The 24,464-nt window shown below is 46.8% G+C and overlaps 11 protein-coding genes across 11 annotated transcripts; 4 read left to right on the forward strand and 7 right to left on the reverse strand.

The window, feature by feature from the left end:
- Positions 1–1,683: 1,683 nt before the first annotated feature.
- Positions 1,684–3,173, forward strand: BX661DRAFT_188184 (uncharacterized protein). Its single transcript, XM_051537371.1, has one exon. It carries the CDS (start codon positions 1,698–1,700, stop codon positions 2,964–2,966), a length of 1,269 nt encoding a protein of 422 aa, XP_051389076.1. The 5' UTR covers positions 1,684–1,697; the 3' UTR covers positions 2,967–3,173.
- Positions 3,174–3,892: 719 nt separating this feature from the next.
- BX661DRAFT_146285 (beta-lactamase-like protein) lies at positions 3,893–4,993 on the reverse strand (the record flags this gene model as incomplete). Its single annotated transcript, XM_051533152.1, has 1 exon — positions 3,893–4,993. One exon carries the CDS (start codon positions 4,991–4,993, stop codon positions 3,893–3,895), a length of 1,101 nt encoding a protein of 366 aa, XP_051389077.1.
- A 2,143-nt stretch (positions 4,994–7,136) lies between these two features.
- BX661DRAFT_62902 (uncharacterized protein) lies at positions 7,137–8,532 on the reverse strand. The gene has a single exon (XM_051539333.1). It carries the CDS (start codon positions 8,434–8,436, stop codon positions 7,174–7,176), a length of 1,263 nt encoding a protein of 420 aa, XP_051389078.1. The 5' UTR covers positions 8,437–8,532; the 3' UTR covers positions 7,137–7,173.
- Positions 8,533–9,462: 930 nt separating this feature from the next.
- On the forward strand, positions 9,463–10,582 carry BX661DRAFT_62912 (uncharacterized protein). Its single transcript, XM_051539334.1, has one exon. The coding sequence runs from the start codon at positions 9,677–9,679 to the stop codon at positions 10,502–10,504; it is 828 nt and encodes a 275-aa protein (XP_051389079.1). The 5' UTR covers positions 9,463–9,676; the 3' UTR covers positions 10,505–10,582.
- Positions 10,583–12,171: 1,589 nt separating this feature from the next.
- On the forward strand, positions 12,172–13,403 carry BX661DRAFT_226656 (cytochrome P450; the record flags this gene model as incomplete). Its single annotated transcript, XM_051538975.1, has 2 exons — positions 12,172–12,259; positions 12,312–13,403. The coding sequence occupies 2 exons, from the start codon at positions 12,172–12,174 to the stop codon at positions 13,247–13,249; spliced, it is 1,026 nt and encodes a 341-aa protein (XP_051389080.1). The 3' UTR covers positions 13,250–13,403.
- Positions 13,133–13,759, forward strand: BX661DRAFT_226657 (cytochrome P450; the record flags this gene model as incomplete). The annotated part of the gene is made up of 1 exon (XM_051538976.1): positions 13,133–13,759. The coding sequence occupies exon 1, from the start codon at positions 13,313–13,315 to the stop codon at positions 13,757–13,759; it is 447 nt and encodes a 148-aa protein (XP_051389081.1). The 5' UTR covers positions 13,133–13,312.
- Positions 13,760–13,937: 178 nt separating this feature from the next.
- Positions 13,938–14,934, reverse strand: BX661DRAFT_188189 (uncharacterized protein). Its single transcript, XM_051537372.1, has one exon. It carries the CDS (start codon positions 14,522–14,524, stop codon positions 14,033–14,035), a length of 492 nt encoding a protein of 163 aa, XP_051389082.1. The 5' UTR covers positions 14,525–14,934; the 3' UTR covers positions 13,938–14,032.
- On the reverse strand, positions 14,935–18,865 carry BX661DRAFT_188190 (uncharacterized protein). Its single transcript, XM_051537373.1, has one exon. It carries the CDS (start codon positions 18,768–18,770, stop codon positions 14,946–14,948), a length of 3,825 nt encoding a protein of 1,274 aa, XP_051389083.1. The 5' UTR covers positions 18,771–18,865; the 3' UTR covers positions 14,935–14,945.
- A 130-nt stretch (positions 18,866–18,995) lies between these two features.
- Positions 18,996–20,016, reverse strand: BX661DRAFT_188191 (Longin-like domain-containing protein). Its single transcript, XM_051537374.1, has 2 exons — positions 19,741–20,016; positions 18,996–19,571 (listed from the first exon to the last, which is right to left on the reverse strand). The coding sequence occupies exons 1-2, from the start codon at positions 19,866–19,868 to the stop codon at positions 19,073–19,075; spliced, it is 627 nt and encodes a 208-aa protein (XP_051389084.1). The 5' UTR covers positions 19,869–20,016; the 3' UTR covers positions 18,996–19,072.
- A 953-nt stretch (positions 20,017–20,969) lies between these two features.
- On the reverse strand, positions 20,970–23,397 carry BX661DRAFT_165659 (uncharacterized protein; the record flags this gene model as incomplete). Its single annotated transcript, XM_051533350.1, has 1 exon — positions 20,970–23,397. Exon 1 carries the CDS (start codon positions 23,334–23,336, stop codon positions 20,970–20,972), a length of 2,367 nt encoding a protein of 788 aa, XP_051389085.1. The 5' UTR covers positions 23,337–23,397.
- Positions 23,398–23,820: 423 nt separating this feature from the next.
- Positions 23,821–24,402, reverse strand: BX661DRAFT_62968 (uncharacterized protein). Its single transcript, XM_051539335.1, has one exon. The coding sequence runs from the start codon at positions 24,250–24,252 to the stop codon at positions 23,944–23,946; it is 309 nt and encodes a 102-aa protein (XP_051389086.1). The 5' UTR covers positions 24,253–24,402; the 3' UTR covers positions 23,821–23,943.
- Positions 24,403–24,464: the final 62 nt, after the last annotated feature.

Below are 24,464 nucleotides of genomic sequence, written 5' to 3' on the forward strand. Positions count from 1 at the left end.
AATATTGTACTTTTACAACACGTTCAACCGCTTTAAACAACAATATTATTGCTATCAATATTATTTCTTTTGCTATGCCTTGCTTTAGCCAGCTTCCATTTGTCATTCTCAACCGCATTCTATATGTAGCCATTAACACTGGCAGACACGATATCGACGTGTGGGCAGACAGATTGCCGCTGCTGGGCGTCTGCCGCAGGTGGAGAGAAGTGGCCACTAGCTTGGTCTATTGTAATGCCATACTTGATGGGTCTAAAAAACACAGTTTTGGTTTTGTTAAGCACTCGCATGACACCACTGTCGAAGACAAGCTCGTTAATACCAACATTGGGCTGGTCAAGGCTACTGGAAACACGCACCTGGTAAAAACTGTGACCATCGAGATTGATCATTTTGAATATTATCGTTCCCTGCTCGCCGAAGCAAATTCAATATTCTCATTCGAAACGAGTGACTGGAGCAGAGTCAGCATACTCAACATCAGCGGCTACCTGGACAACGACGATAGCGACATTGGCAGCGAATCTCAGTCTGATATTATGGACAATGCAAATGAATTTACTCGGCAAATGGCAAAGTATATGCCAGGTGTGGATAGGCTGGACAATATGACGTATCATAATAATGTACCCCCCATATTTGATATAACTGGTTTATTGTCACAAATGTATTCGCGCAATTTAAAGTATTTGCACAGCTATGAACCATTTACGCTTGCCGAGTCAGTAGAGCCAGCCAAGTTTACTCAGCTCACAACGCTCAATATCAATATGAACCATATGGGCTACATCCCACACGTGTGCTGTCAGAAGCTGCAGATGCTGGTGCTAAGCAATGTCACTAGCGCGTTTTCTTGGAGCAAGCTGGTAAATACGAAGCAGGCGGAAACCATTGTGTTTCCCAGCCTGCGCAAATTGAATCTTGAATTGGATGAAAGTTCTGATGTGCGAAGCATTTGGAGTTCGAATGAATTGCAGTTCCCAGCTCTCCGGGAGTTGAGCGTCACAGTCCCGACATTTGGCATGCTAAAAGAATTTATGGATTTCAAGGTGTTAAAGTGCCCACACGTTACACAGCTTCACATTGACATCAGTGAATTTAACAAGGATTCGGGCGATGATTTCAATACCCTCCTGATACAGCGCAGCAAAAATCTGGCAGCCAGTATAAAGCAGCATATTCCCAATGTGACCGAGTTAAATATAGGTTGTTATGCTTGTAATAGCAAGATCCCATTTTACGATGAGTTGGTTAGCCTTTACATTGACCAGCTTGTTTTCGTCAACATTTCTTTCCCAATAACATTCACTGCAACGCAGTTTTCCGGCGAGCTCACGCACTTGTCGCTGAATCTCGAGTTGAATACTTTGCAGAGCCTTCCAAATGTGCTTTTTGAAACACTGGAATACTTGGACTTGATCAATGTACATCCCACATTTGCATGGGAGAAAATACTAAAGAACGATTCGAAAGCTGAGAATATATGCTTTAAGCGCTTGGAATCCTTGAAAATCAAATACAGTGAGAGTATTGAAAACGAGGAAGGTAGTGAAAACGAGTACGTTGCTTTGGAATGCCAGCAATTTATAAGCAGCCAGAAGGAGCAGCAGAAAAAACAGGGTACACTCAATGCTTTGTGCCCCAGACTGAAGAATATGTGGATTAATAATGCTACGGTCCCCAGATTCAAAAAAATAATGAGATGCGGCTCTGGCCAGTGGCCTTGTGTCAGGAGTGTAGACATATGGTTCCAGAAATACGACATTTCCAATGTTTTGGATATCATTGACAGCGATGAATATATGCAAGCTACATCCGCGTTTGCCGAATACATGGTCAAGGCAATGCCCAACGTCAATAACTTGACCATGCAGTTCTTCGGTTGCAGCTACAGGCATTTAAAGCAATTTTGCAGCGTTGTTTCCAATGGCTACGCTTACCAACTAATAAGCTACGATTGCAGTATTCCAGTTGTGTGGACAGCCAATGCGTTTTCGCCCAAGCTTAGGCACCTGAGTGTCAATTTGGACATAAATGGAAAACAGGCCCTGCCAAAAATCAACGCAACAAATATTGAGTCAATTAAATTGACAGGAGACATTAGCGGCGTTTCGTGGAAGAGCTTTGCAAGCAATAATGGGAATTCGACGAGTATTACTTTCAGCAGCTTGAAAAAATTGGATGTGCTCCACTTCGACATGGAAGATGAACCCGCGCTAGCAGACAAAAATAATTCCGAAACAAGCAGCAAAGAATATTTTGCGCTGTGCATGCCCAAACTAAATGAGATTACTCTTCACGAAATTGGTAACAACTTTGGGCTTTTGAACGCTTCTATCGAGTTCAGGCACTTAAAGAATGCATATATTTGTGGATCGCACAGCATGCTTAATCTATTGGCTAATGCAAGCAAGGCACGTATTGACAGATGCACGGTTGATATAAGTCTAGATCCTGATGCCAACTTGGACGCGTTCTACAAGGCAACAAACGCATTTTTTGGAAGCTCAATCAAAATAAGCCACGCAGAGCTGAGACTCTCTATACATATGGACACAGACGTGTGTTTGCAAAAATGGGATTCGCGGCGCATTGAATGGACTAACCTTCGTATGTTTACAGTATACAATTCGTTTAAGCTTGGTGCAATTGTGGATATGCTGGCCAGAATGCCCAAACTGACCAAGCTGGAGGCGATTGCTATTCTGCTTGACAAGGCCTTTGAGCCCAGGCTTGACCAGGTTGAACCAATATCTACCAACATCAACGAGTTATACTTGCATGCCTCAATCGATGATGATTGCAAAGAAGCAAATTTTGACAGCTTCAAATATTTGATATTGGCTACTCCATCGCTAAAGAAATTCAACCTTTCGGTGGATGAGGGCTTTGATCACATGTCGTTTGTCGAGGAGTACAAGGACTTGCATCCACACGTGGCAAACATTGCTTGGGAGCAATTGTAGAAATATATTAGTTAACAAGTGAGTTTATAAGGTAGTTTATTGAGTTTAAGTTTGCATAGCAAAAATAAAATGTGATGTGTTTGCTAATCTTGCAATATATATATAATACATTAAGAAACATCGGCACCACAATCGAGTGCATGGATATTTAGTCGACTTGAATATTTAATGGTGAGCAATAATATAACCTATACAATATTGTTTTTGGAAACATTATTCTTATTTAGAAAGTTTAAAATAGTGAACATAATGACCAACAATAGGTCCATTTAAAGTAAATTCTATTTTTGAACTTATTTTTATTCGTATTTTTAAATAAATGGCTAAAAACAACTTTTTCATTAGATACATTTTTTAATTTGGAATGTAATCTATGTGGTGCCCAACACACATTTCAAGCCACTATCTTCCCTTTTCAAGAATCAAGATCGCCCTCATGGCCACTATACACATTTCTGTTATTGCTGGCTGACATCAAGGAATACCATGATGTTTACAGCGCTGCCTCCTTTTCAGTTTAGTAAGTAATTTTTAAGACTTGAATATATCGATTTAGACCCACATTTTTATAGAGCACGACAGATGCTAGCAAAGTTTGTAAAAGACTATGAATCAAGGTTTCCTCATTTAAGTAATGTTGACATAGGCTATGGATATGACGCGGCAAATGCAATTACGGATCAACTATATATGAAAGGACTGTTTTGCTTAATGGGCTCTAATGAATAATATATTACTTATTTTTTGATTTGATATAATATATTCAATAATAAACATAAAGGAATGTGCATTTCTCAACATTCTGATTAGTGTGTTTGTCGCACATATTTGAACGTTATTGATAATTATTAAACCAATTCCAACTGAAAATTTTTCAACGGTTCTCAATCTTTTTTCATCTACACGTTAGAAAAAAGACATTATAACTACACCGCAACTGTTGCATTGGCACTATTTGCAGCCCTGGCAACATCCACAGAGTTATGGCGAGAGCACCCAGGGTGAGCATCAGGGCGCAAAAAGCCTCTTTTTTTTTCTCTCCCAATCGACGTCCACTCCCCGCCATACTCATGACCCGGATACACAATAGTATTGTCCGGAACCGCACATAATCTAGTTCTCAAACTTTCCAGCATATCCGGCAACGACCCGCCCTTCAGATCAACGCGACCACAACTGCCAGGGAACAAAGTATCGCCACTAAACAGGCGGCACCCGTTGACCAACACGCACTGGCTTCCAGGCGTATGACCCGGAGTGTGCATGAAATGCAGGTCCGTTCGGTCCCCAAGACGGAAGGAAAACCCGTTGGGCGTCGGTGTAAAATGACGCGGCTGCAGCTGCGGGTTGGACTCGATAATATCGGGGATATCCAGCGGGTGAACAAGAAGGGGCAGATGGGGCATACGACGTTTGAGTTCGGCAACGCCAGATACACGAATACGCAGCGACGCAAAGGGCGGCGGCGGCATTCCGCCAGTATGGTCAAAATGGCTGTGGGTCACGGCGGCAGCAGCCAACAAAAGCTTTTCGCGCTCAATGACTGCCAAAATACCATCGACGTCCCAGCAAGCGTCGACAACGACGCATTTGCGCGACTCCTCGTCGGCGATCAGATAAATGAAGTTCTGCATGCCCTGGGCAAACCGGAAAATACCCGCTCTAATCGGGTGCAGTCCGCGCGGCTTCAAGGCAAAGTCTCGGCCAGCCAGCATCTGAACGACCCGCAGGCCCATTGACTCGTTCTGTGCCAAAATACGCGCCCGCTCACAACTTACGCGCACGTGAATATCGTGTGGCTCCAGAGCAGCTGCTTTTCGGTAGCCTGCGTGGGCCTCGCGCACGCGGCCAAGGGCAAGTAGCGCCTCGCCGCGGCGAAAGTGGCCCTTGGCCCACGTTGGACGCAGCGAAATGGAGAGCGAGGCGTCGGTTGCGGCCGCCAGATACTTGCCCAGCGCGTAGGCGGCGGCCGAGCGGTTGCTGTAGAGCAGCGCCGTGATATCAGTTTTCTCATCGCCTGCAGCCATAAACCATGGATCAGGCACGTGGTCGAGGCCGCCGTTGGACCGCCGCTCTGGTGCCGCAGTGGCCAGCGGCGAGAAAGCCGGGTTATTGATTTGCTCGAGAAGCGCGCTGGAAAACTCGTACTTGCCGCTGGGCGTCTGCACCAGGCCCGCAGGCAGTGGCTCGTTGACAATGACGGTGGCAGTGGCGGATGCAGAAGCAGCAACGGCATTGGCTTCAATGTCGCTGTTGAAAACCTTGATTGGCGGAGGCGCATGCTGCTGCTGTCCACGACGGCTGCTAGACCACCAACCGCCAGTGGACCGCGAAAAGGACAGCCAGGTTTTGCGGCCAGCCATTGGCTCGTTCCTGTCCGAGTCCTCCACGTCGCCGTTGTTCGCATTCGAAGTTATGCCGGCCTCCGCCCTGGGCTCAACAGCCACCTCCGTCCTGGTCTCGTACTTGAACTCGGCCTTGGTCGGCCTTTTGCCAATGCCTGAGATCCTCGAAATATTTTCCCTCGACCACTCCAGAGGCTCCCTTTCGGCAAAAGATACAGAGCATCGCCATCCCAGCTTTTCCAGCTCTTTGACCACCGACGGCCTCGCCAGCAAATCCCGGGTCATCGTGCCCTCTTGCGGGTTGAGCAGAAGCAGCGCCCACGAGTAAAGGTCAAACGCCTCCTGATGCCTGCCGCCCTCAAAGGTCTCGTTTGCCAGCGAGCCAAACTTATACACTGGATGCCGCGCCCTGCGCGCCTGCTCCACGACGGGCACCGATTTGGGCGTCTGCGGTGACAAAACAACCGGAGTAGGCATGTGAAACGCAGGCAACTGCATTGTGGCCTCGGGTGCAACAAACGAGTGGCCATCGATGTTTGTGTCCGCATGAGTGATGCGGTCGCTCTCGGCGGTCTCCGGGTCGGGCGATGCCGGCTCAGTCCATTCCGGGCTGAAATCATCCGGTGATGTGGGCGAGTCTTGGCGCTTGGGCTGGTCCCAGCATGCCTTATATTCGTCGGGCATCATGCTGGTCTCCCAGGGCGTGTCGCCGTACCCTTTGGCGGGCGAGTCCGTGTGCAGATCCTGCGACATAGCTTCCTTGTCCAACTCGTGTTCAAACCGCTCTGTTTTGATCTCGATTTTAATCTCGCCATCATTCTGTCCGTGCTTGTGTTCGTGTTCGCGTTCGTGTTCGTGTTTGTGTTCGTCGTCCGAGCTGTGCATGAGATCCTCGCCACTACTATCTTCAGCAGTCAAATTGGACATGGCCGTGCAAAACGAGCAGCTATCTGACTGAGACTCTGGCCTCCCCACTGCCGAAAGTCTAAAGTTTGCAAGATCTTCTGCCAACTGCGTAAGATTAGCCCCCAAAGCCGTCGTGATTTCTCCCTCCACGACTCTCACCGACCGTATTGAGGCTGCCAAGAGACTCCGCGAAGCTTCTTCATTTTCTTTTTCCAAGAACTCGGCTGTACCCATTATTTGTTGAAATTCGGAGCGTGTCGGCGGTACCGAGCCTGGATGCACTACAAAGACCCGTTGGGAGACAAATCCAGAGTCAATACCCGATAGAAGCAGGTGGTTGCTGGATACCTGGGATGCTGAGTGACTGGGGCTGGGGCTGGGTATGGCTGATGATGTCTCGGATATGCGGAGGTATTCGGGCTGTACAAAGTTTGGCTGGCTTTTCCTGACCTTGACTGTGTTGGCCAATGGCGTGCGATGGCAGTTGATGGCTGAGTAAGATTTTCGCTCGCAGAGAACTAGAGATACAAAAAATGGTATTTTTTATAAAGAGCAAAGCAGTTATCAAAAAATTAGTAAGAACCGAGTTTTGGAACCAAAATGCAAAAAAAAGCAGTATTTGTCCGTTGGCGTCAGCGTTGGTGTCAATAGCAATATCAATGCCGATGCTGATGCCAATACCACCCCAAATGAATGGTGCCAAAGAAGTAGAAAGAAGAAGAAGAAAATGACACGGTAACAATTATTTTGTTTTTCGGGCTTGTGTCAAAAAAAGGCTTGTTGTGCGGCAAGAAAACCAAGCTGAAACGACAAAGACCTTCCGTATCCAAGCGGGAAGAAAAATGAAAAAAAATGAAAAGCACAATAATAAAATTCGCAATCACAAAACAAGCACGCATACACACAAAGCGTCAACATCAAGCGTGGGGTGGAGCAAGCATTAATTCACACCGATTTCAGTATTTACCTTTTTCTGCAACTCGTCCGCTTTTCTTCGCAGTACGTGACACGCCATCCTGGGAGCCTCCATCAGTAACCGACGAGTCACCGTAGACAGCCACCACCGACGGTGACGTAGCCGCCCGAGGCTGTAAGCGAATTCGCATGGCCGGCAGCGGCGGCTCACAAACCTCTCCGCCCATCTCTGTCTGCCCGTGGCAGGGGCACATCCGAGGCATCCCCATTGGCTCAGAAATATCCAGCGCCGGCCCCGCCTGCGTATGCACAAACTGGGCATTTCCCGTGAACGACGGCATCAGCGAGTGCAACGGCGACAGATGCCCACGGCTACTGTTCCAACTGCTATTACTCACCACCCCGTAGCTGTTAAAGTGGCGGTGCGAGCAGCAGCAGCAGTATGGGAGGCTGTCAACGGCCGTTTGGATTGACCGCAGTCCGCCCTCCTGCCGACCCATGTCGTAGCTCAGCAGAAGCGCCTGCTTGGGCGCAGACACGGGCTCGGGGCATCGGATGCCTGATGGAAAGTGGCCGGTTGGGTGCGCAGTCGCTGGCATTGGCGGCAGGTTATGCGGCGCTGTCGGCGCAATGCGCTTGTTGATGACTGACGTTATGGACGGCGAAAAGGCAAACTTCGTATCCTCGCCGGAGCCGTCATCCAGCCTGCCGCCGACGCCGCTGCTTCGGCCCAAATCCGTGCCGGATCCAGAGCACCCCAATGACCCGGGGTCCTGCCCCGCGGGCCCATCGCCTGTGCCGACGCGAATAGTGTCATAGCGCACCCTCAGGTGGAACAACGACGACGGCCTCAGGTTGCGTGGCAGCCTGTAGTCTGGATCCCCCTTTGCATCCACAAACACGTCACTGGAGTCGCTGAGAAAACTGCCAACGCTATTGTTTGTAATCCCCTTCGACCCATACACGCCCTTGGACGCCATCGGCAGTCTGCGCTTCAAATCCCTCAGCCGCTTGCGGATCTTCAGCCCGGTGTCTAAAAACGGCCTGCTGTTTTTATGCGCCATGCTCGGCCGTCCGATTCCGCCGCTCATTCGCGGCATGAATTCTGTTTCTATTGAGCAGATGGAGTCGGCCAAGGACATGTTGTTGGTTGATGAGCTGTGTTGGCGCTGATGCATGCTGCGTAGTTGTCCGCTGCTGGCTACGGACATTAGCCCCATATTGCTTATGCGCCGACGGCGCCGGCGCCGTCGTTGGGATATTTTGTCTACTGCGCTGCTGCTGACTGAATAGGAGGGGTTCATTAATTGCGTGATATTAAAGGAAAAAAGGTATAAAAGAATAAAGACGACGAATTAAAACAGTAACAAAAATATTAAATGTGAAACTAAAAAAGGAAAATGGTATGTTTGTAATGCACAAAAAAGGGATTTATTTTTTGGGACGGTATGGAGTTTGAAAAAATGTGTGGGTATTTTTTATTTTTATTTGACCATTGTCCTTTTTTTCTTGTTTTCTGCTGTTTGCAATTGTGTTTATTTTTTATTTATTTACAATCATCGCTTACTCCTTTGTAATAACAACAAAAATTATGTGATCTGCGAGCGACAACAATGGTCTTTTTGGGATCAACCATCCTCTTTATCTTACTTTTAAAATTGGCTTGAAAGAAAGTGAACATGCATCCATGTTGCATATATTTCTGGTCTCCGACAAGAAAAAAACAATTTTTTCATTCGTTCGTAAATCAACGCCTTCTTTTGTGCGTAAAAAAATTGCAATTGCCACTTTAAAAACAAAAAATATGAGCTATTTCTTTTTCTTTCTTTTTGGGGGCAGTGGCAGTGGCAGTGGCAGTGGCAGTGGCGGTTTTGGTTTTGGTTTTGGTTTCGGTTTCGGTTTCGGTTCATTTTTTTTGATTGCTCGGATAATACAAATTATGAAATGATCGGGCTCCACATTTTATTTCTCAATGGTGTTCGGTTCAGCTGATATCAGTCCACACCATGTCATGCCATGAAACTAAAGTGAAATTCAAAATATCCAGACTGCAAAATTTATCCTATTCGGATGTTGAATTTAATTGGAATACATCCCCCGCGTCCCCCGTGTGGCGTTTCAATTTTCAGTTTATATGTACAGACTACTAAATAATAATCGTGGTCGTAATCAAGTGATGCCCCCCTTTTTTATTTATAAAAATTGCATGTTTTCTTAATACTGGCTAGAGTAATAAGGTGGTATGATTCCGGAATTTCCGCGGGCATGCCACTCACAATCGGACCATTTATTTTTCTGCCCAATCAACCTAAACAAACAAAAGTAAAAAAAAAACGTATGTTTTATTCTTTCCCAAAATCAATTGTACAATGTTTAAAATTTTTTATATAAAGGCCGCAAAGTAATTTATCCATCTCCCAAAAGCTAAAAGTAAAACCCTTTTTTTGTATAGCTTCCAACTTTTTGTCATTCATCTTCTCATCTTTTATCTTCTCATCTTTTTTTGTATTTTTATATTATTGTATTTTCAACTCTTCATCTTCAATGCTCGTTTCGTCAATTTCTCAAGACATTGCCAAACATAGTACCCAAATATGGCATTTTGCAGCGGCTTGCAGTGCCGCACTAACATACAAATGCCGCCATGCCAGTGTTCTCGCCAGCCACAGATTCCACGCAAACACCCACTTACTCATCCAGCCACAAACCCCGCAAAACAACAGACCATTGATACAACAAGGATACCCAATCCATGTTGTCAAGGGTGAGTCGACACTCATCGATCCCCTACAGTACATACTCAAGGACTCAATTTCCAACACCAGCTATGCGGATAACAGGGATGCGCATATAATTAACGAGCTGCAGGGTGCCCTTCAGTCAGCCACTAGGGTTGCGGAATCTCTCGTACACGCGTTTGGTTCGGATCTGGTTACGAGAGGCGTCAAGTGGGAGGGGAAGGCAGCTCGACTGGGAAGGGTGGTTTCTGATACGCGGAGCTCGGCATCTGGCGGTGGACGCACTATAGAGCTTGAAGTTACCCCGGCACAGCTACATAAGCTGTTGATGATGCGCGCACCCGCATCATCATTAATACCAAACAACACTGATGCAATGACCTTGGCCAGCAACAACAGCAAAGGCAAATATATTGATGGACTTTACAAATCCAATGACAATGGATGCGGTTATACCCCAATATCCACCGAATCGATTTTGGACAAGAACGATGTTATACGCAAATGGTCACTGGCAACTGTAGCAGCCGTGGCTTTTTTGGGCGTGTCTACGTTTCTTGGCTTGGACAATGACTCGCACCACTTTAATAAAATGACGTCGATTGATGTGAGCAACATCCTGTGTTGCTCTTGAAAAAGCATTAATTGTATATGTTCAAATTTGAATTAATTTAATAATTTATTATATATACGAGTACTTTTCGCAAAACAAGAAACAAGTTATGTCTAAAGCTGCCAGGCTGTTTTTTTTAACCTGTTTCCCTGGCTGGATTTAATCTGCTTTAATTTTCAGATTATTGATTGGAATTGTACTTGCAATTGCACTTGCTGTTTTATTTTTTTGGTGGTTGGAAATAATAGTTGAAATAAAAAAAGGCAACGTCCTTCAACTTCAATTATTGTGTAATTTTGAAAATTACAACTGAGTTTGCTGCCAATCATAAACACATGAAGCAGAAGAAAAAACACCATGTCATCGGCCAGAAAGGCCAAATTGCGCTTTAGTGATCGGCATATCCCCTTTATTCTTTTTTTTATATTTTTCACACATCATGCACACAATGCTTTTTTTATAAATGTTGTGCTCAAGTGAAAAAGCTCACCAACTATATTTTCACTCGACACAATAGTTGGCTATGACTACCCATTGTGCCTTGTCGATTTTTTTTAAATAAATTTCACAGATTTAGGTTTTTTAAAATTACATTATTCAATATATACCAAAAAAAACAGCGTGGTAATGTTGCTTATTCAACATAGTTATTTATAGATCTGTTTCAACAACGGATAAAAAAATAGTTTTTTTTTGGAAGAGGGGCTCGTCACTGGTTCCTTTCCCCTTGCTTCTTTTGTCCTGTTGTGCACAAGTTTATTGAGTTTGCATCATCGTCCAATCATGAGATTGAAACCAGATCTTTTCTTTAAGTATCTACAACATGCGTTCAGTTGCATCAAGCAATGCAACTGCAGACATTGTATTTATTTTGTGGGAGGAGTGTTTGATATGAGCTTTGTGTATTGTGAGCAATATTAGTGTACAGCAGCCAGTTATGTGCGCAGCTTAATAATGAGTGCGCAATAGTTATTTACACATGAATTTAAACAAAACGATTAGTGGTATATTTCGTCCAAAAAAATGTGCATTTGAATTATGCACTTTACATAGAGATGAATAATACAAGACTTCCCTAAGCCAAATGACAATCCTTCTCTTTCTCATTATTTTTTTGTTCAGGATTTGCATAGAGATTTTCATCAGGGTTTGTTTCGAAGAAAAAAGTAAAAAAAAAGTGTGAATACAGTTTTATAGTTGATATTTGTGTATAGCCAAACAGATCGAGATTCCGACTAAAGTGTAATAGAAATTAGAAAAGGTGCCATTTCTATTGTAATAGGCACTCTCTTGTTTATTTCTTGTCAAGATATATATTTACTTCTTTAGAAGCCAATTTTGAGTTGCAATATTATTCGCTGGGCATGCTGAGATAGACAAGTGAGCAGAGTTGAAGAAAAAAATCAAGAACATTTTTTACATAGGTGAAAAGATGGCAGATTTTTTTTGTGCATATACTCTGTTCCTAACAAAACATAAAATGAGGGTAAACGTATCTCGCGACTGCTTTTATTCTTCTTTATACCATCTCAATCCCAAAAAAATTTACGTTTGCCAACTGAATATTTCCATTCTTCACATTTTCTTTTTACCTTCTACAAGCGTAGCCACTGCACCTGTCTTTTATTGAATCTTTTTATATTCTTCTCGCACTCCACTATTGAATAGTAAAGAGCTAAAATTACAAGATGACTTTGCTGATTGGCAGTCTCTCGGACTGCATCAGCGCTATTTATACAGCCACGGTATTCTACTGGGCGCTGCCCTCTGGCCATTGTCTACATAACATACCGCCTCCATTCCGCGCTCACACCCCCTCCCAACCAAGACGGTGGCGTTCCCTACATTCCAGTGCATAAATCTCTGCGCTGGATGCTACAGAGCACCATTGACCGCTACACAATCATGCAGAACCTGCAGAAGCCGTACTTTGAGGACCCCGGTGTTGCCAAGATCTGGATGTTTGGCGTTTGGAAGTACAGCATCAACAACGCCGAGTTTGCGCGCACATTTTTCACACAGTCGGATATTTTTGAAAAAGTCAATGTTCGCAAGATGATTCCGCACAGTCTTGGCCCGCGTGTCCCCGGCAGATCGCTGGTCTTTGAGAATGGAAGCGCTTACCGCGGTCACCGCGCAGTTGTCAGTCCCGCTTTCCGCCATCTGTGGCCCGCACATCTGTTCAAAAAGCCCATGGATGACATGATCCACGTGTTTGAGACCGATTGCAGCAAGCCGGTCGAAGTGCTGCATATTTTTTACAGAACCACTGTTGATGTTTTGGGCCACATTGTCATGGGCTACGATTTTGAGGCACTGCGCAATCCCGGCAACAAGTACACTTCCATGTATGATAACCTGGTTGCTGCTGTTGTGCATCCCATTTACAACATGCTCCCGTGGCTGGATCTCTTCCCCGTGGGAAACCGCACCCAGCAGTGGAAGAACCTCGAGCGCTTTAATGCTTTCCTCGAAAATACCATTGAAGAGAGACTCGCTGAGGTGGAGAAAATGGCACTGCTTACTTCTGACGAGCGCAACAACGCCAGTTTGCTCACGCTGCTGCTAGAGTCGTACATTCAATCAACATCTGGCAAGATGCTTGATGATCGCGGCAAGCCCGTCACACCATTGACCAAGGAGGAACTGCGCGACAATATCGGTCTGTTCTACGTTGCTGGCTACGACACCACGGCTAATGCACTTTCATTTGCAATGATGGAGTTGGCCCGCTACCCAGAAATCCAGAAAAAGGCGCGCGATTAGGTTCTTGAAATCATTGGTGACACTCGTGACGTCTACCCGACCGACGAGCAAATCAAGCAACTCATGTACCTGAATAGTGTTCTTAAGGAAGCCATGAGGAAAAACTCCATTGTCACAGATATCAGACACTGCCTCTCTGAGCCTGTCCAACTGGGCCCCTACACTCTGTCCAAAGGCGCCACTATGTCCATTGATTCCTGGTCGATGCACTATAACCCGGCAAACTTCCCCGAACCCAAAAAGTTTATCCCTGAGCGGTTTGCTGAAGATAAAGGTGCTGATGTCAAGGCGGTTGCGCCTTATACTTCTACGACGTTTAGCAATGGTTCCCGTCAGTGTTCGGGCATGAAGTTTGCGTTGATTAAGCAGCGCATTGCTATGGCTCTTCTTTTTTTGCGCTTTGAGTGGACGCTGCCCGCAGACAGTCCGTTCTGGCACTCTACGCCCTCCACGGCCGGCGGACTCATCTCGCCGGTGGGCCTGAAGCTTGAAGTCAAACCCCGTCATTAAATTATATTAATTTTTTATTTAAAAAATCGGTATTATAAGTGTTTAATGCTTTCTAAATTTATTTGTTATTGTTTATCTTCAGTTATCGATTTACAGAATTATTATGCGTTGGTGCCCATCATAATTTTTTAAATACAAAATAAACAGGTACATGTGATTGAATTAAAACCATATGCATGTTCGGACATGTGTATTTTTTATAAATGATGTTAAAATTTTAATATAAACAAATAGAAATGGATGTATACAAATACAAAAAAAAACACGAAAAAATTATAAAACAATAGCTGCAGCGGCAACCACAGAACTTATAACCAAGCTGGTCCACAATTTATTTTCACCAACCAAACGCCCATTAGAACCATTAGTATTAGTAACTGTATCCGTATCCTCTCCAAGCGTAAACGTGAAAAACGCCTCACTGCGACTCAACTCCACACTAACAAACGATTCTCTCCACAAAGTATAATCAATACAATCCTCGACATTGCCTCCTTGGGGGCATGCCACGGGGGTAAATACGGTTGTGGTTTCTTGGTAAACATCTGCAGTGTTTACGCATTGGTTTAAACGACAGCTTGTGCCGAGAGTGCAGTTGGATTGGAATACCCAGTGAGATTGGCTGCAGGAGAGAAGGTGGGTGGGGGAGCCGCAGGTTGGGGTGTCTGTGGAGGGATCGCAGGATGTACCGAGGGTGGCCGTGCCATGGACGAAGCTGGAAAGGGTGGTGGTGAGAATAGCGACAAGGATCAAAAACAATTTCATTTTGTAATGTTCAAATTGTAATAAAAATGATGTGTAAATGGAGGTGAAAATTGAAATATAGTTAAGAGAAGAGAAGAGGAGGGAAAATCAATGTTGGACAATATAAATAGTCTGTCAGTTAATGCTCATTTTATAATAATGCGAATAATAATCTTTTTTGTTTTACCCTTGGCAACAACTAGGAAATATAAAATGGAACCACTCGCTTTTTTACTTTTAAAATGGAACTTATCTTTATTTTATTTTTTACAAAGAAGTAAAAAAAATTACAATTATACAATCAATTTTCTTTTTACTTTATACAAAATGCCACCCTCCCTTTTCATTGAACTTTATGCCAAGTGCTTTACCATTACAAACCCTGTTCCTACGCATACTCTCATTCATTCATTCTTAATTAATTAATTTTTACTCGATATTATTAATATTTATTAATCAATTCGCGCTCCTTCACAATCATCCCACGAATCTCTGCTACCTGCCTTTTCAACAGATCCAAATCCACCATCACCGGTGGCGGCATCAACAGTGAAGTCTCTCTCACCTTGCGTCCAACCTGAACTCCCACCGCCCTAGCGCCCTCAATCCCCCTCTGCACCTCCTCAACCATCCTCCGTATTTCCCCAGCCCTACGCTCTGCCTCCCCAGCCCTGCGTGACTTTTCCTCAACCACCCGGATGAGCTGCGATCTCCGCTCTGTCAATTTACGCAAATCTTTCGCGCGTCCATCACGATCCTCCTGGAGTTTTTTCACCAAAAAAGCGTGTTCCTCCTGATACGTCACAGACATATCCTCCAGCGAAGAAGAAGGCGGTGGGGATAGTGAAGATGATAGAGTCGAAGTGCTGGATGAAGTAAGCTGTTCTAGTTCATTGCACAGAACTGCTACTTGGGAATTCAACTGATCGAGTGTCCGTGTGAGTTGTCGGCGTCTAGCGTCCAGTTTATGTGACTCTGCGCGTTGTCTCTCTAACCGCGTCCGCGCCGCGCCCAGCTCGCCAGTACCACCAGCATTGCCCGCAACAGCAGTATCAGTAGGGGAAATGCCTTCTATGCCCCGGTTCATCTTGCGTATATCCAAATCAGCAGCAGAAAGCCGCTTACCCAAGTCTCTCAACTCTGCGCGCACCCCCTCAACATTCTTCCTCCCCCCAAGGAGGCCCCCAGCAGCAGCAGCAGCAGCAGTAAGATCACCAGTGTTTCCAGAATTATTTCCGCCAAAAAAATCACTTGGCCTAATGTACAGCTCCGCACTGCGCATGCCCAATATGGTCAGACACACTGTATAGGAGTTTCCAGGAACCAATCCGCGAATAATTATCGGCGCATGCAGTGCTGAGATCTGATGTTGCGGCCATCGCTGCCCATTGACGCGCAGCACAATGTCGTGTCGCGGCACCTGCACGCGCACAAAATCATAATACGCATCGGCCCCAGGCTGCTGGTTCTGCTGCTGAGGTGGTCGTAATGACGAAGAAGAAGCAGTGCACGGCGCCAATACCGGCGGAACACTCACCACAGCCGTATGCGCAGTCACCTCATGAGCCAACAACAGATGAGCCAAACAAGGCGTCAGCAGCACCGACACCTGCGCCTCGCAACCACCGGCCACTCCCATCGACGTAAGACTCAGCGCAAATGATCTCTCCAAATCCACCGCACTGCGCGCCACAGCCAATGGCGTATCCACATTTAGGATACGCGCTCTAGGCTGATCTGGCGCCAAAAACGCTGCTCTGCGCCGAAGTTGCTCAGTAACTGCCTCAAGAACATTATCCGCCGTCGCAGTAACCAGGGAGGAACCCGATGATGGCACCATGAGCTGCGCCGCGGCGGCCAGCGACTGCGGGTACTCGGGCACTGTGAAGCGCCCAAAGATCAACGGCAGTACGGCCGCTGAAGGGTCGCAGCCACTAACACTGCAGATGCTGGCGTCAACCGCCCGCACGAGCCCCAATGCCCTCAGCTCGTCAAAATATTGGGACAAGGAAAGATGCACTGCGCCCTGCTGCTGCTGCACAAAAAAAGGCTGAGGCTGAGGCTGAGGCTGAGGCTGCCTTGGCCTCGCTGTTGTCCCTGCGGCTGCTGGCGTCGGCTTCGGCTTGGGCACAAATGACGAAGGGCCGAGTCCGTGCGTTGGGCGGCAAGGGCAGTGGGCTACGCTGCAGGTCATCCAGAAATCAACCATCTTGCTTGCCCGCTTCGAAGACGACGACGACACTGAAGGCAGCGGCGCAGCAGCAGCAGCCACTGCAGAGGGGCCGAGCAGTCCTATGGTCAGCAGCGAGTCGCGCAGCGACGGGAGGCCGTTAGCCGGCTCGACAAGAATCGGATCCACATGCTGGGCATTCTGCTTAGACCGCGACCGCCCACGCCTGGACCCGGACGCCTCTGCCAACGAGTGGAGATCGGCTGTGGGGACAGCAGCGGCGGTAGTGGGCCAGATCTCCATAGACAAAAGGCACTTCTCGCAGAACCCGCTGAGGCAAAGAAAGCACACACGGTGCGCGTACGCCGCCGCCACTGCCGAAGCCGCTTGATTAGACTGCGTCTGGTTTGATCGCGCTTGGCTCGCCGACGTCCCCGCGTAATTACGCACCAACCGCACACCGGCCACGTTCCTTCTGCGTCTTCCCAGCACAGCCATGCCGTCCTTCCTGCGCTCATGCACGACAGTCCGATACCACACGCGCATCGCCAGCACGCGCATCGCCGCCTCCCTCGCCACCATCAGAACGAAAACCCCAAGCACGTGGAAGGCCAACCACTTGGTCATCCGGCCGCCCCGCAGATACCGATCACCGGCCGAGGGCCACAGCGTAGCGAGCGTGCGGCGGCAGGCATAGTCCAAAAGCGAGAACAGTGCAAAGGCTCGCACAAAGGAGACGCCGGGGATGCGCACGCGCTGCGCCGCACAGATGAATGCTGCGATGGTCGCAAGTGCCAGAATCAAATTAACGCGGATGTTATCAGTGGCTGGGGAGCCCTTGGTGGCTGCCTGGCGCCAGGCGTGCAGCCGCCGGGTGCGCTGCCGCCGCCGGTCCTCGAGCGACCTGCCCTGCGCCGCCGCCGCCGCCACGGCATCGGCAAACGGCGAGTGCGCAGGCAACCCCGCCCGCCCGCTGCCACCACCGGCCACCGACGCCACTGCAGCCACGCGGCAGACATCCTCGGCGCACCAATACGGTGCAGCGTCCGCACACGTGGCGACCAAATCCAACGCATCGCAACTGCCGGTCGCCTCGCCACCACCGGCGGGCGGCAGCACAACGCGAGACAGCGCCAAATGCGCAACGCCAAAGTACGCGACGTACGCGACAGTCGGCCGCACGCCCACTCTCAGGCATTTCCTCAGCACAACGAGTGATCCGCAGGCAACCACTGCCCACTGCAGAGCGTGCCCACAGGCAAAGCCCGAAAGTCCGTAAACCGCCGCGCACTGCATGCGCCATCCCATATCATCCACGCCCAGCCGCAGCGATTCCCACCGGAGCGCAAGCCACTGCGTGAAGTGCGCCTGCGAGCTGCCACTCCAGGTGCTGCCCCAGGGCGCGTCAAATGGAAGCACGATGCTCGGCAGCGGCGGCGGCGAGTGCCAGGCAGACTGCGTCAGCAGTGTGAGCAAGTGTGGGATGGCTTTGCTGGTCACCAGCCAGTCGGTCGCTGCCAGCAGCGCCCACCCAAGCAGTAGGCAGAGCAGCGGGTGCGCACGCATAAACTGCACTGTGCGCCCGGGCGGACTGCTGCTTGCTTCATGGTGAGCCTGCGGGCTCACTTCGGACATTGAGTCCTGTGCGTCCACGCCCTCACCCTCCTCATCCTCCTCTTCTTCCTCTGCTGCTGCTGCTGTGGCTGCTGCGGCTGCTGTGCTGGCCCGCTCCTCGTGCTTGGTCTCAAACACCTCGATCAGCTCCGCAATAAAACCCAACACCTGCGTCCACGCGCCTACGGTGCTCTTTGCCGCAGAGTGCTTCGGTTGCGGCGCTAGACCTGGGATCGGATTAGAGAGAGAAGAGGCAGCAGAAGCTGCTGCTGCTGGTGGTGGTGGTGTTGTTGTAAGGTCGGGTGACTGCGACATCATCCGAATGTGCGGCCACCGTATCTTCCACCCAGCCTCCTTGGCCGAGTCCATCGCTAGCTTCTCGGCCATGCTCATGCCGTGCCCAGAGTCGCTGCTGCTGCTGATCGTATCTTTGGGTTGGCTACCGGGCACTCGCTGTTTGGGAATTCCACGCGAATCCTCCATTGAGTTTATTGTCTGGGAAAAAAGTATGAAAACTATTAGAAATGACAAATAGAAATATATGAAAATAGTCGGGAAAATAATTACAAAAAATTACAAAACAAAACAAGAAAAAACAAGAAAAAAATCTCACCCAAATAAAAAAACCGCATCATCAACAAGAACCAATAGCACGTAAGATTTTTTTTCTTGGCACCATACATCAATGAGTGTCATTATTAAAAAAACGTGACATTGACCGTAAAATTATATATTTAACGAAAATGAAATAAAAATGGAAAAACGAAAAAAACGAAAAAAAAAACCTACATGATGACACAGCACGAATTAGTCTTCTTTGCTGTCTTATAAAAAGCCTTTGAGCTATTCGACAGTTCAGTTGACCGATCCACCAGGTTATCCAGCTTAGTTCCCCTCTCTAAAATCCCTTCAATAGTCTTATGCAGTACAGCCTTAGTCTCCTCCAACTCCATCTGCACCTTCATAATATTATCCGCCTGCCTCGGCTCCTGATACTTCACCAGCATTTCGCCCAACAACGGAAACGCCAATTTATCCGAGGCTCCCGCAATTCTATCCGCATTATACGTCTGCGTGAACTCATCCAGAATCTTGCCAGCTAACGTAAGTGCCACTCGATCAGGGTACTCCTTGTCCGTAATCACTGTGGCACAGACACCAGAGCTACCGCGTACTGCATATACTATGCGGTCGCCTTGCTCAGAGTTTGAAACTGCCTGTCTTTGTCCTACGGATGTGCGCTCGGCAACTGTTGTTGAGAAGAAATTCATAAACTCTGCCACACTATACAGCCAAAATCAAATGGAAATTAGTCGACACTTTGAACATTAAGTTGTATTCTGGAAAAAAATCACACTATACATACATACTACCCAGCTGCCAAATTCGTATAATGCCTTCTTTCTTTTTTGTTCAAAGTCTGCCTACTCTGTCTCTATTGAACACTACTTACCTGCTGCGCTGGAAAAATGAAAACTCTGAGAGGTCGCTTTCGGAGCACAAAATTAAACTTGGTCTCTTGTTCTGCTCATCTGTCTGTGGGTCAGACGCCCTAATCACTGCCAGATGGTAAATCTTCATTACAAATTTGAAAAATTAAAAAAAATATGATATCTGTAAAAATAACAAAGGAAAAATATAAATCACTATGCAGTTGAATTTGAATTTGAAACCAACTAAAATTTAATAAAGCAAAAAAAGTATTAAAAAAACGAAGAACGAAAGAACGAAAGAACGAAACAAAAGAATGAAAAAATGAAAAATGCATAATGCATAATGCATAAAATAGCCCGAGCATGTGATGGATCTCTTTTTTCTTCATTGTGAGCGCCAAAAAGAAAATAAATCGCTTGTAGCAACAGCAGCAGAGACCAGATAAATACTACTTGATATTATCCAACCGCATTAAACATTTAGGCAAAGTGTGCAAAGAAGTGTTAAACCGGCTGCAGAATCCGAATCTAAGCTGTAACCTTGGCTCGCTAAAATAATATACAATGTTGATATTTGCGGACGACAATAATTCACATCGCCAGAGATAGTAAAAAAGCAGTACACATGAAATATTCATAAGCATTTTACCAGCGGATTAAGGAGTGCGAAAAAAAAGTGCTATCAGGCAGATGGAGGTGGAATAATCGTGACATGGCTGCAGTGTTGAACTTTTGCATTATTCACAATGCCCTGCTTACAGGCAAGTATCCTCCCCGTCTCTTGCACAAAAAGGCATCATCAGGGTCGGCTGAACCCGTGTGCGACTACAGCGACGCCTGACACTTCGTCCAAGCCAAAGGCCAACCCTAAGCGTGTGCGCAAGAATCCACCTTCCCCTGCTTCTTCTCTTGAAAGGAAGCAGCGTAATGATTAATATCGGCAGCCATAGTAGTATACTGGCACTGGTCTCTAAGGATTTGTCGGGTTGCTATGCAATCTGGATGGGAAGGATGCCTATTTGCAGGATACGTATAGTCTCATTCTTTTCCTTGGCGTGGACACTCAATCGTTTTTGATAGACGCATATAAAAATCAATTCAAAACCACCAGGCACACGCATATTAATATTATTTTAAGGAAAAGGGGGGAGATATAATACCAACTAGTATGCTCGTGGGTAATATCTCGTGCTTTTTCAATTTTAATAATAAATGGCTATATTAATTCTTGAATTGGTTTAATAGATGTCTATACCCGAGTGGCCTTGTAAAAACTGGCATACATATTCACGCGATCAATTGGCACTATGATGTTTGGCTGCCTTATTGACAGCGCCTCAACAGCAAATCCATTGGCCTCAAACGTTTTAATATACCATGGAACTCTCGCTGCGCTGCGCCATAAGACAAACCCGCCCTTGGCAATGACACGAGCCAGCGCCCCAACCTCTGCGTCAGCGTCCTCTGCTGAAAACCAGTCCATATGGTCCATGATCACGGCTTTTGTCAACTCGCCATCGCGCATGCCTGCTAGTACATCGATTATAGTCGCCGTGTGCAGTTGAAATGTCAGGCATCCACTTTTAGCTGTGCTTTGCAAACGCTCAAACCCGGATTTGGTCAGGTAGTCCGGGCAGCAAGTTGGTGAGTACTGGCGGGCAAACAAAAGACGGTAAAAATAGTTGTCTGTGGTAAATGACGTGGCTGCGGCTACAGGGTCCAGAGTGTCGCGCACATACTGCGACATGGAACCTTCACTGCGCAGCATGTTCCACTGGTTGATGGGCACACCCATAAACTGCCACATTGCAACGGGGTTGTCCAACAGCCGAACGACTAAATTGCTAAATATCCGGTGACGGATTTTTTGCTTCCATAGCTTGGCCTGCTCATCAATTGACCTGCTCGCAATTAACTTTTGCGTGACACGATGCACGCCCAGCAATTTCAAAGCCGCCCGCAAGCTGTGCAGCGCCATGCCAGAGTACCCGGTGGTGTACAGATTGCAATGTGCCATGTCGCCCAACACTGCCCTGGCAAGGGCCGGCTGCGTGGGTGCAAACGCGCTGACGTTATTTCGCCAATACTGGTATGCGGCCGACGACATATCGGCGGACAAAACAGAGTCCAAAATATTTCTGAAATCAGGCTCGCGTCCCAAGCCAAACATGCGCCAAAACTGCTCATAGCCAAGGTTGCGCAGAGCTGCGAGTTTAAGTTCAAGCAGGTGGTTCTGGCAGGGGTTCATGTCGACGCAGTGAATTTGAGCCCCGCTCTGGTGTGCGGCATAGGCCAGGGCATTGTCTCCTGCGGATGTGATGGCCAGGACGCGGTCGTTGCTGCTCAGATCCAGCACCTCGAGATCGCGTCTTGGGTCCTCCCAGGTGAAGCCGTAGATGTAAGTGCTAAACTGCGCGTGCTCGGGCTTGGTTGGCTGGTAGGGTAGTCGCCTCCAGCCGCGCTGTTCTTCTGGACCACTTGCATCCTCCACATCCGGCAATGCGATTGTCGAGCTCTCGGGCGTAATTTCATCAAACATTGACTGCACAGACTGATCAGTACTTTTTGGCAGTCTGTTCGACAAATCGCGCGACCGGCCGAGCCATACATAGTAAGGTATCTGAACAAGATAAGGAACGACAAAGTGGTTGCGGCCATTGAACACCTTGTGGGTGTGCAGCTTGTGTTCCAAGTAGTTGCGCCGGCATGGATGCAAGTGCACATGGTCGAACTCAAACCAATGCTGCCAGAACACGCGCGTAAACCAGTTGCACTGATATCCCAGCACACCAGCCGCACTGGTCCGTTGCCCAGGAATAGCGCCAGACACGTAGAAATCGGCGACTCCGACAAATCCGGCTTGCGGCCTGAGTAATTTCTCAATGCGGTCGACCACCGAGTGGTAGGCATCCATCATGGACAATGAATACGACATGGTCACCAAGTCAACCTGACCCATTGCGCCAGAGCGCTCGAGTCCGGGAAGAACAAAACTAGTGGCGTCCTGACAAACCACCGTAACATTGTCCCAACCCTTGGCCTTGAATCTCCGCTCGGCAACCTCGCACAGTGGCTGGCACAGATCCACCAAATATATGCGCTCAAATCTGGCCACGCCAAAGTATTCGTCCATCTGCTCAATATTCCACCCGGTGCCGCCGCCAATATCAACCCAAATTGGCAGTTTGGCATCCTGTCGCTTGAGCTCAGCCGCGCAAAGTTTCAGCATGGTCTTTCTGCCGCGCAACAGCCCACCCCGCGTGGCGTCATACACCGAAGCTTGTCCCGTGTAAAAGGCATTGAGCCGGTCCTGCTGGCTGTTGTGCTGACCCAGTGGCTTGAAAAAGCAGTTGTACGCAAATGTAAGCGCGACACTAAGGCTTTTGGAATTGAGGATGCCAAAAATGATAATTGTAGAAATAATAACGAGGCTGTAAACGCTTGGTTGGCTGGATTTATGGATGATATCTGAGGCACCCGTAGAGCTGATGGCATTAAGGGTTGAATCTGCCGCAGCATACTGTGACTTTGCACAACCAACAAACAAAAGGGTTGCGAGGCTACATATAATGAGCAACGTACGGGCACTGTTGATGCAGCGCCTTATTGTTAACATGATAATAAATATAGTTAATGTTTACAAAGTATTGCACTAAAAAATAGCAACGAATGAGGATAAAAATAATATTTTAATAATGAATAAAAAGAAAGAAAGATAAAATATTGTACTCAAAGTCATATATAAAAATAATTGAAAGTGAGTCAAAGAAAAACGCCAGCTACTCAAAGTAGAACAATATAATATGGACAGTAGTCGACGGAAATTTCGCAAATATGGCGACAAGTGTGGCTTTCTTAGCGCATTTTTATATGGAATTTTCTGCGTTTTTACTCTCCTCGTAGCACTACAGTTACCACATTTTTGCGCGTGGGAAAGACTAAGTGACATCGATGTGGGCAAGGCTGGAAATATGTAGCCGGTACAGGCTTGATAAAAAATAAATGCTTTTTTAATTGAATGCACTTGCGGTGGCTGGATATGCGTTCTGAATTCAGACAAAATCCCATGGGAAATAAGTTGCTTGGATCCAGTCAGATCAGTACTAATAGACAATACATGTCGCTAGTTCTAAATGGATATGTTAAAAAAACAAAGCTAATAATTTTTTATAAAAAAAACATAACAGCCACTTGTGTATATATATGTCTGTGCTTGGGTTTTTTTAAAACACTGATGACAAAATATATTTCCAGTTTTTATATGCCCCCCCCTCCCCGACTTTATCGATACCACTTGGTAATTTACGAATAATTGTAAAAAAATTGACTAGAAAAATTACAATTACTGCTATTTTGGATTTAATTTTTCTGCTGCAGCTAATATCTAGTAAAATGTAAATTTCTCGGGAAACTTTTCGCCCCGAGCCAGTAAAAAAATATATACTATTGTAAAAACATAATTTAAAATGCCCTAGCACAATAGACGTAAAGTAAAGTGGCGCAGAATAATAAATTTTGCAAGAGCTCGACATTATATGCTTTGATGTCCAACAGTATAAGCCATGTTTTGCTCAAAACGTATATTATGCATATAGCAAAACGGAAATGTAATATGGTACCAAATTGGCCAATTGTGTGTGTGCTAATTATACATTGTAAATTTCACGATCAACTAATTTAACCTATGCTTGTATCTGTTACAAATACATAGAAAACGTAACTTTATTTTTCATGAGAACATAGA

This window comes from Kickxella alabastrina (genome assembly GCF_025024165.1).
Source record: "Kickxella alabastrina strain RSA 675 chromosome Unknown BX661scaffold_29, whole genome shotgun sequence".
Taxonomy (NCBI): Eukaryota; Fungi; Kickxellomycota; class Kickxellomycetes; order Kickxellales; family Kickxellaceae; genus Kickxella; species Kickxella alabastrina.

Excerpts from the sequence above, each read along its gene's own strand:
- BX661DRAFT_188184 (XM_051537371.1), top strand. The coding sequence starts at position 1,698 with ATGAGATGCGGCTCTGGCCAGTGGCCTTGTGTCAGGAGTGTAGACATA.
- BX661DRAFT_62902 (XM_051539333.1), bottom strand. The coding sequence starts at position 8,436 with ATGAACCCCTCCTATTCAGTCAGCAGCAGCGCAGTAGACAAAATATCC.
- BX661DRAFT_62912 (XM_051539334.1), top strand. The coding sequence starts at position 9,677 with ATGCTCGTTTCGTCAATTTCTCAAGACATTGCCAAACATAGTACCCAA.
- BX661DRAFT_188189 (XM_051537372.1), bottom strand. The coding sequence starts at position 14,524 with ATGAAATTGTTTTTGATCCTTGTCGCTATTCTCACCACCACCCTTTCC.
- BX661DRAFT_188190 (XM_051537373.1), bottom strand. The coding sequence starts at position 18,770 with ATGGAGGATTCGCGTGGAATTCCCAAACAGCGAGTGCCCGGTAGCCAA.
- BX661DRAFT_188191 (XM_051537374.1), bottom strand. The coding sequence starts at position 19,868 with ATGAAGATTTACCATCTGGCAGTGATTAGGGCGTCTGACCCACAGACA. Across the intron at positions 19,572-19,740 it reads TCATTTTTCCAGCGCAGCAG|TGTGGCAGAGTTTATGAATT; the intron begins GTAAGTAGTGTT and ends TTGGCTGTATAG.
- BX661DRAFT_62968 (XM_051539335.1), bottom strand. The coding sequence starts at position 24,252 with ATGTCGAGCTCTTGCAAAATTTATTATTCTGCGCCACTTTACTTTACG.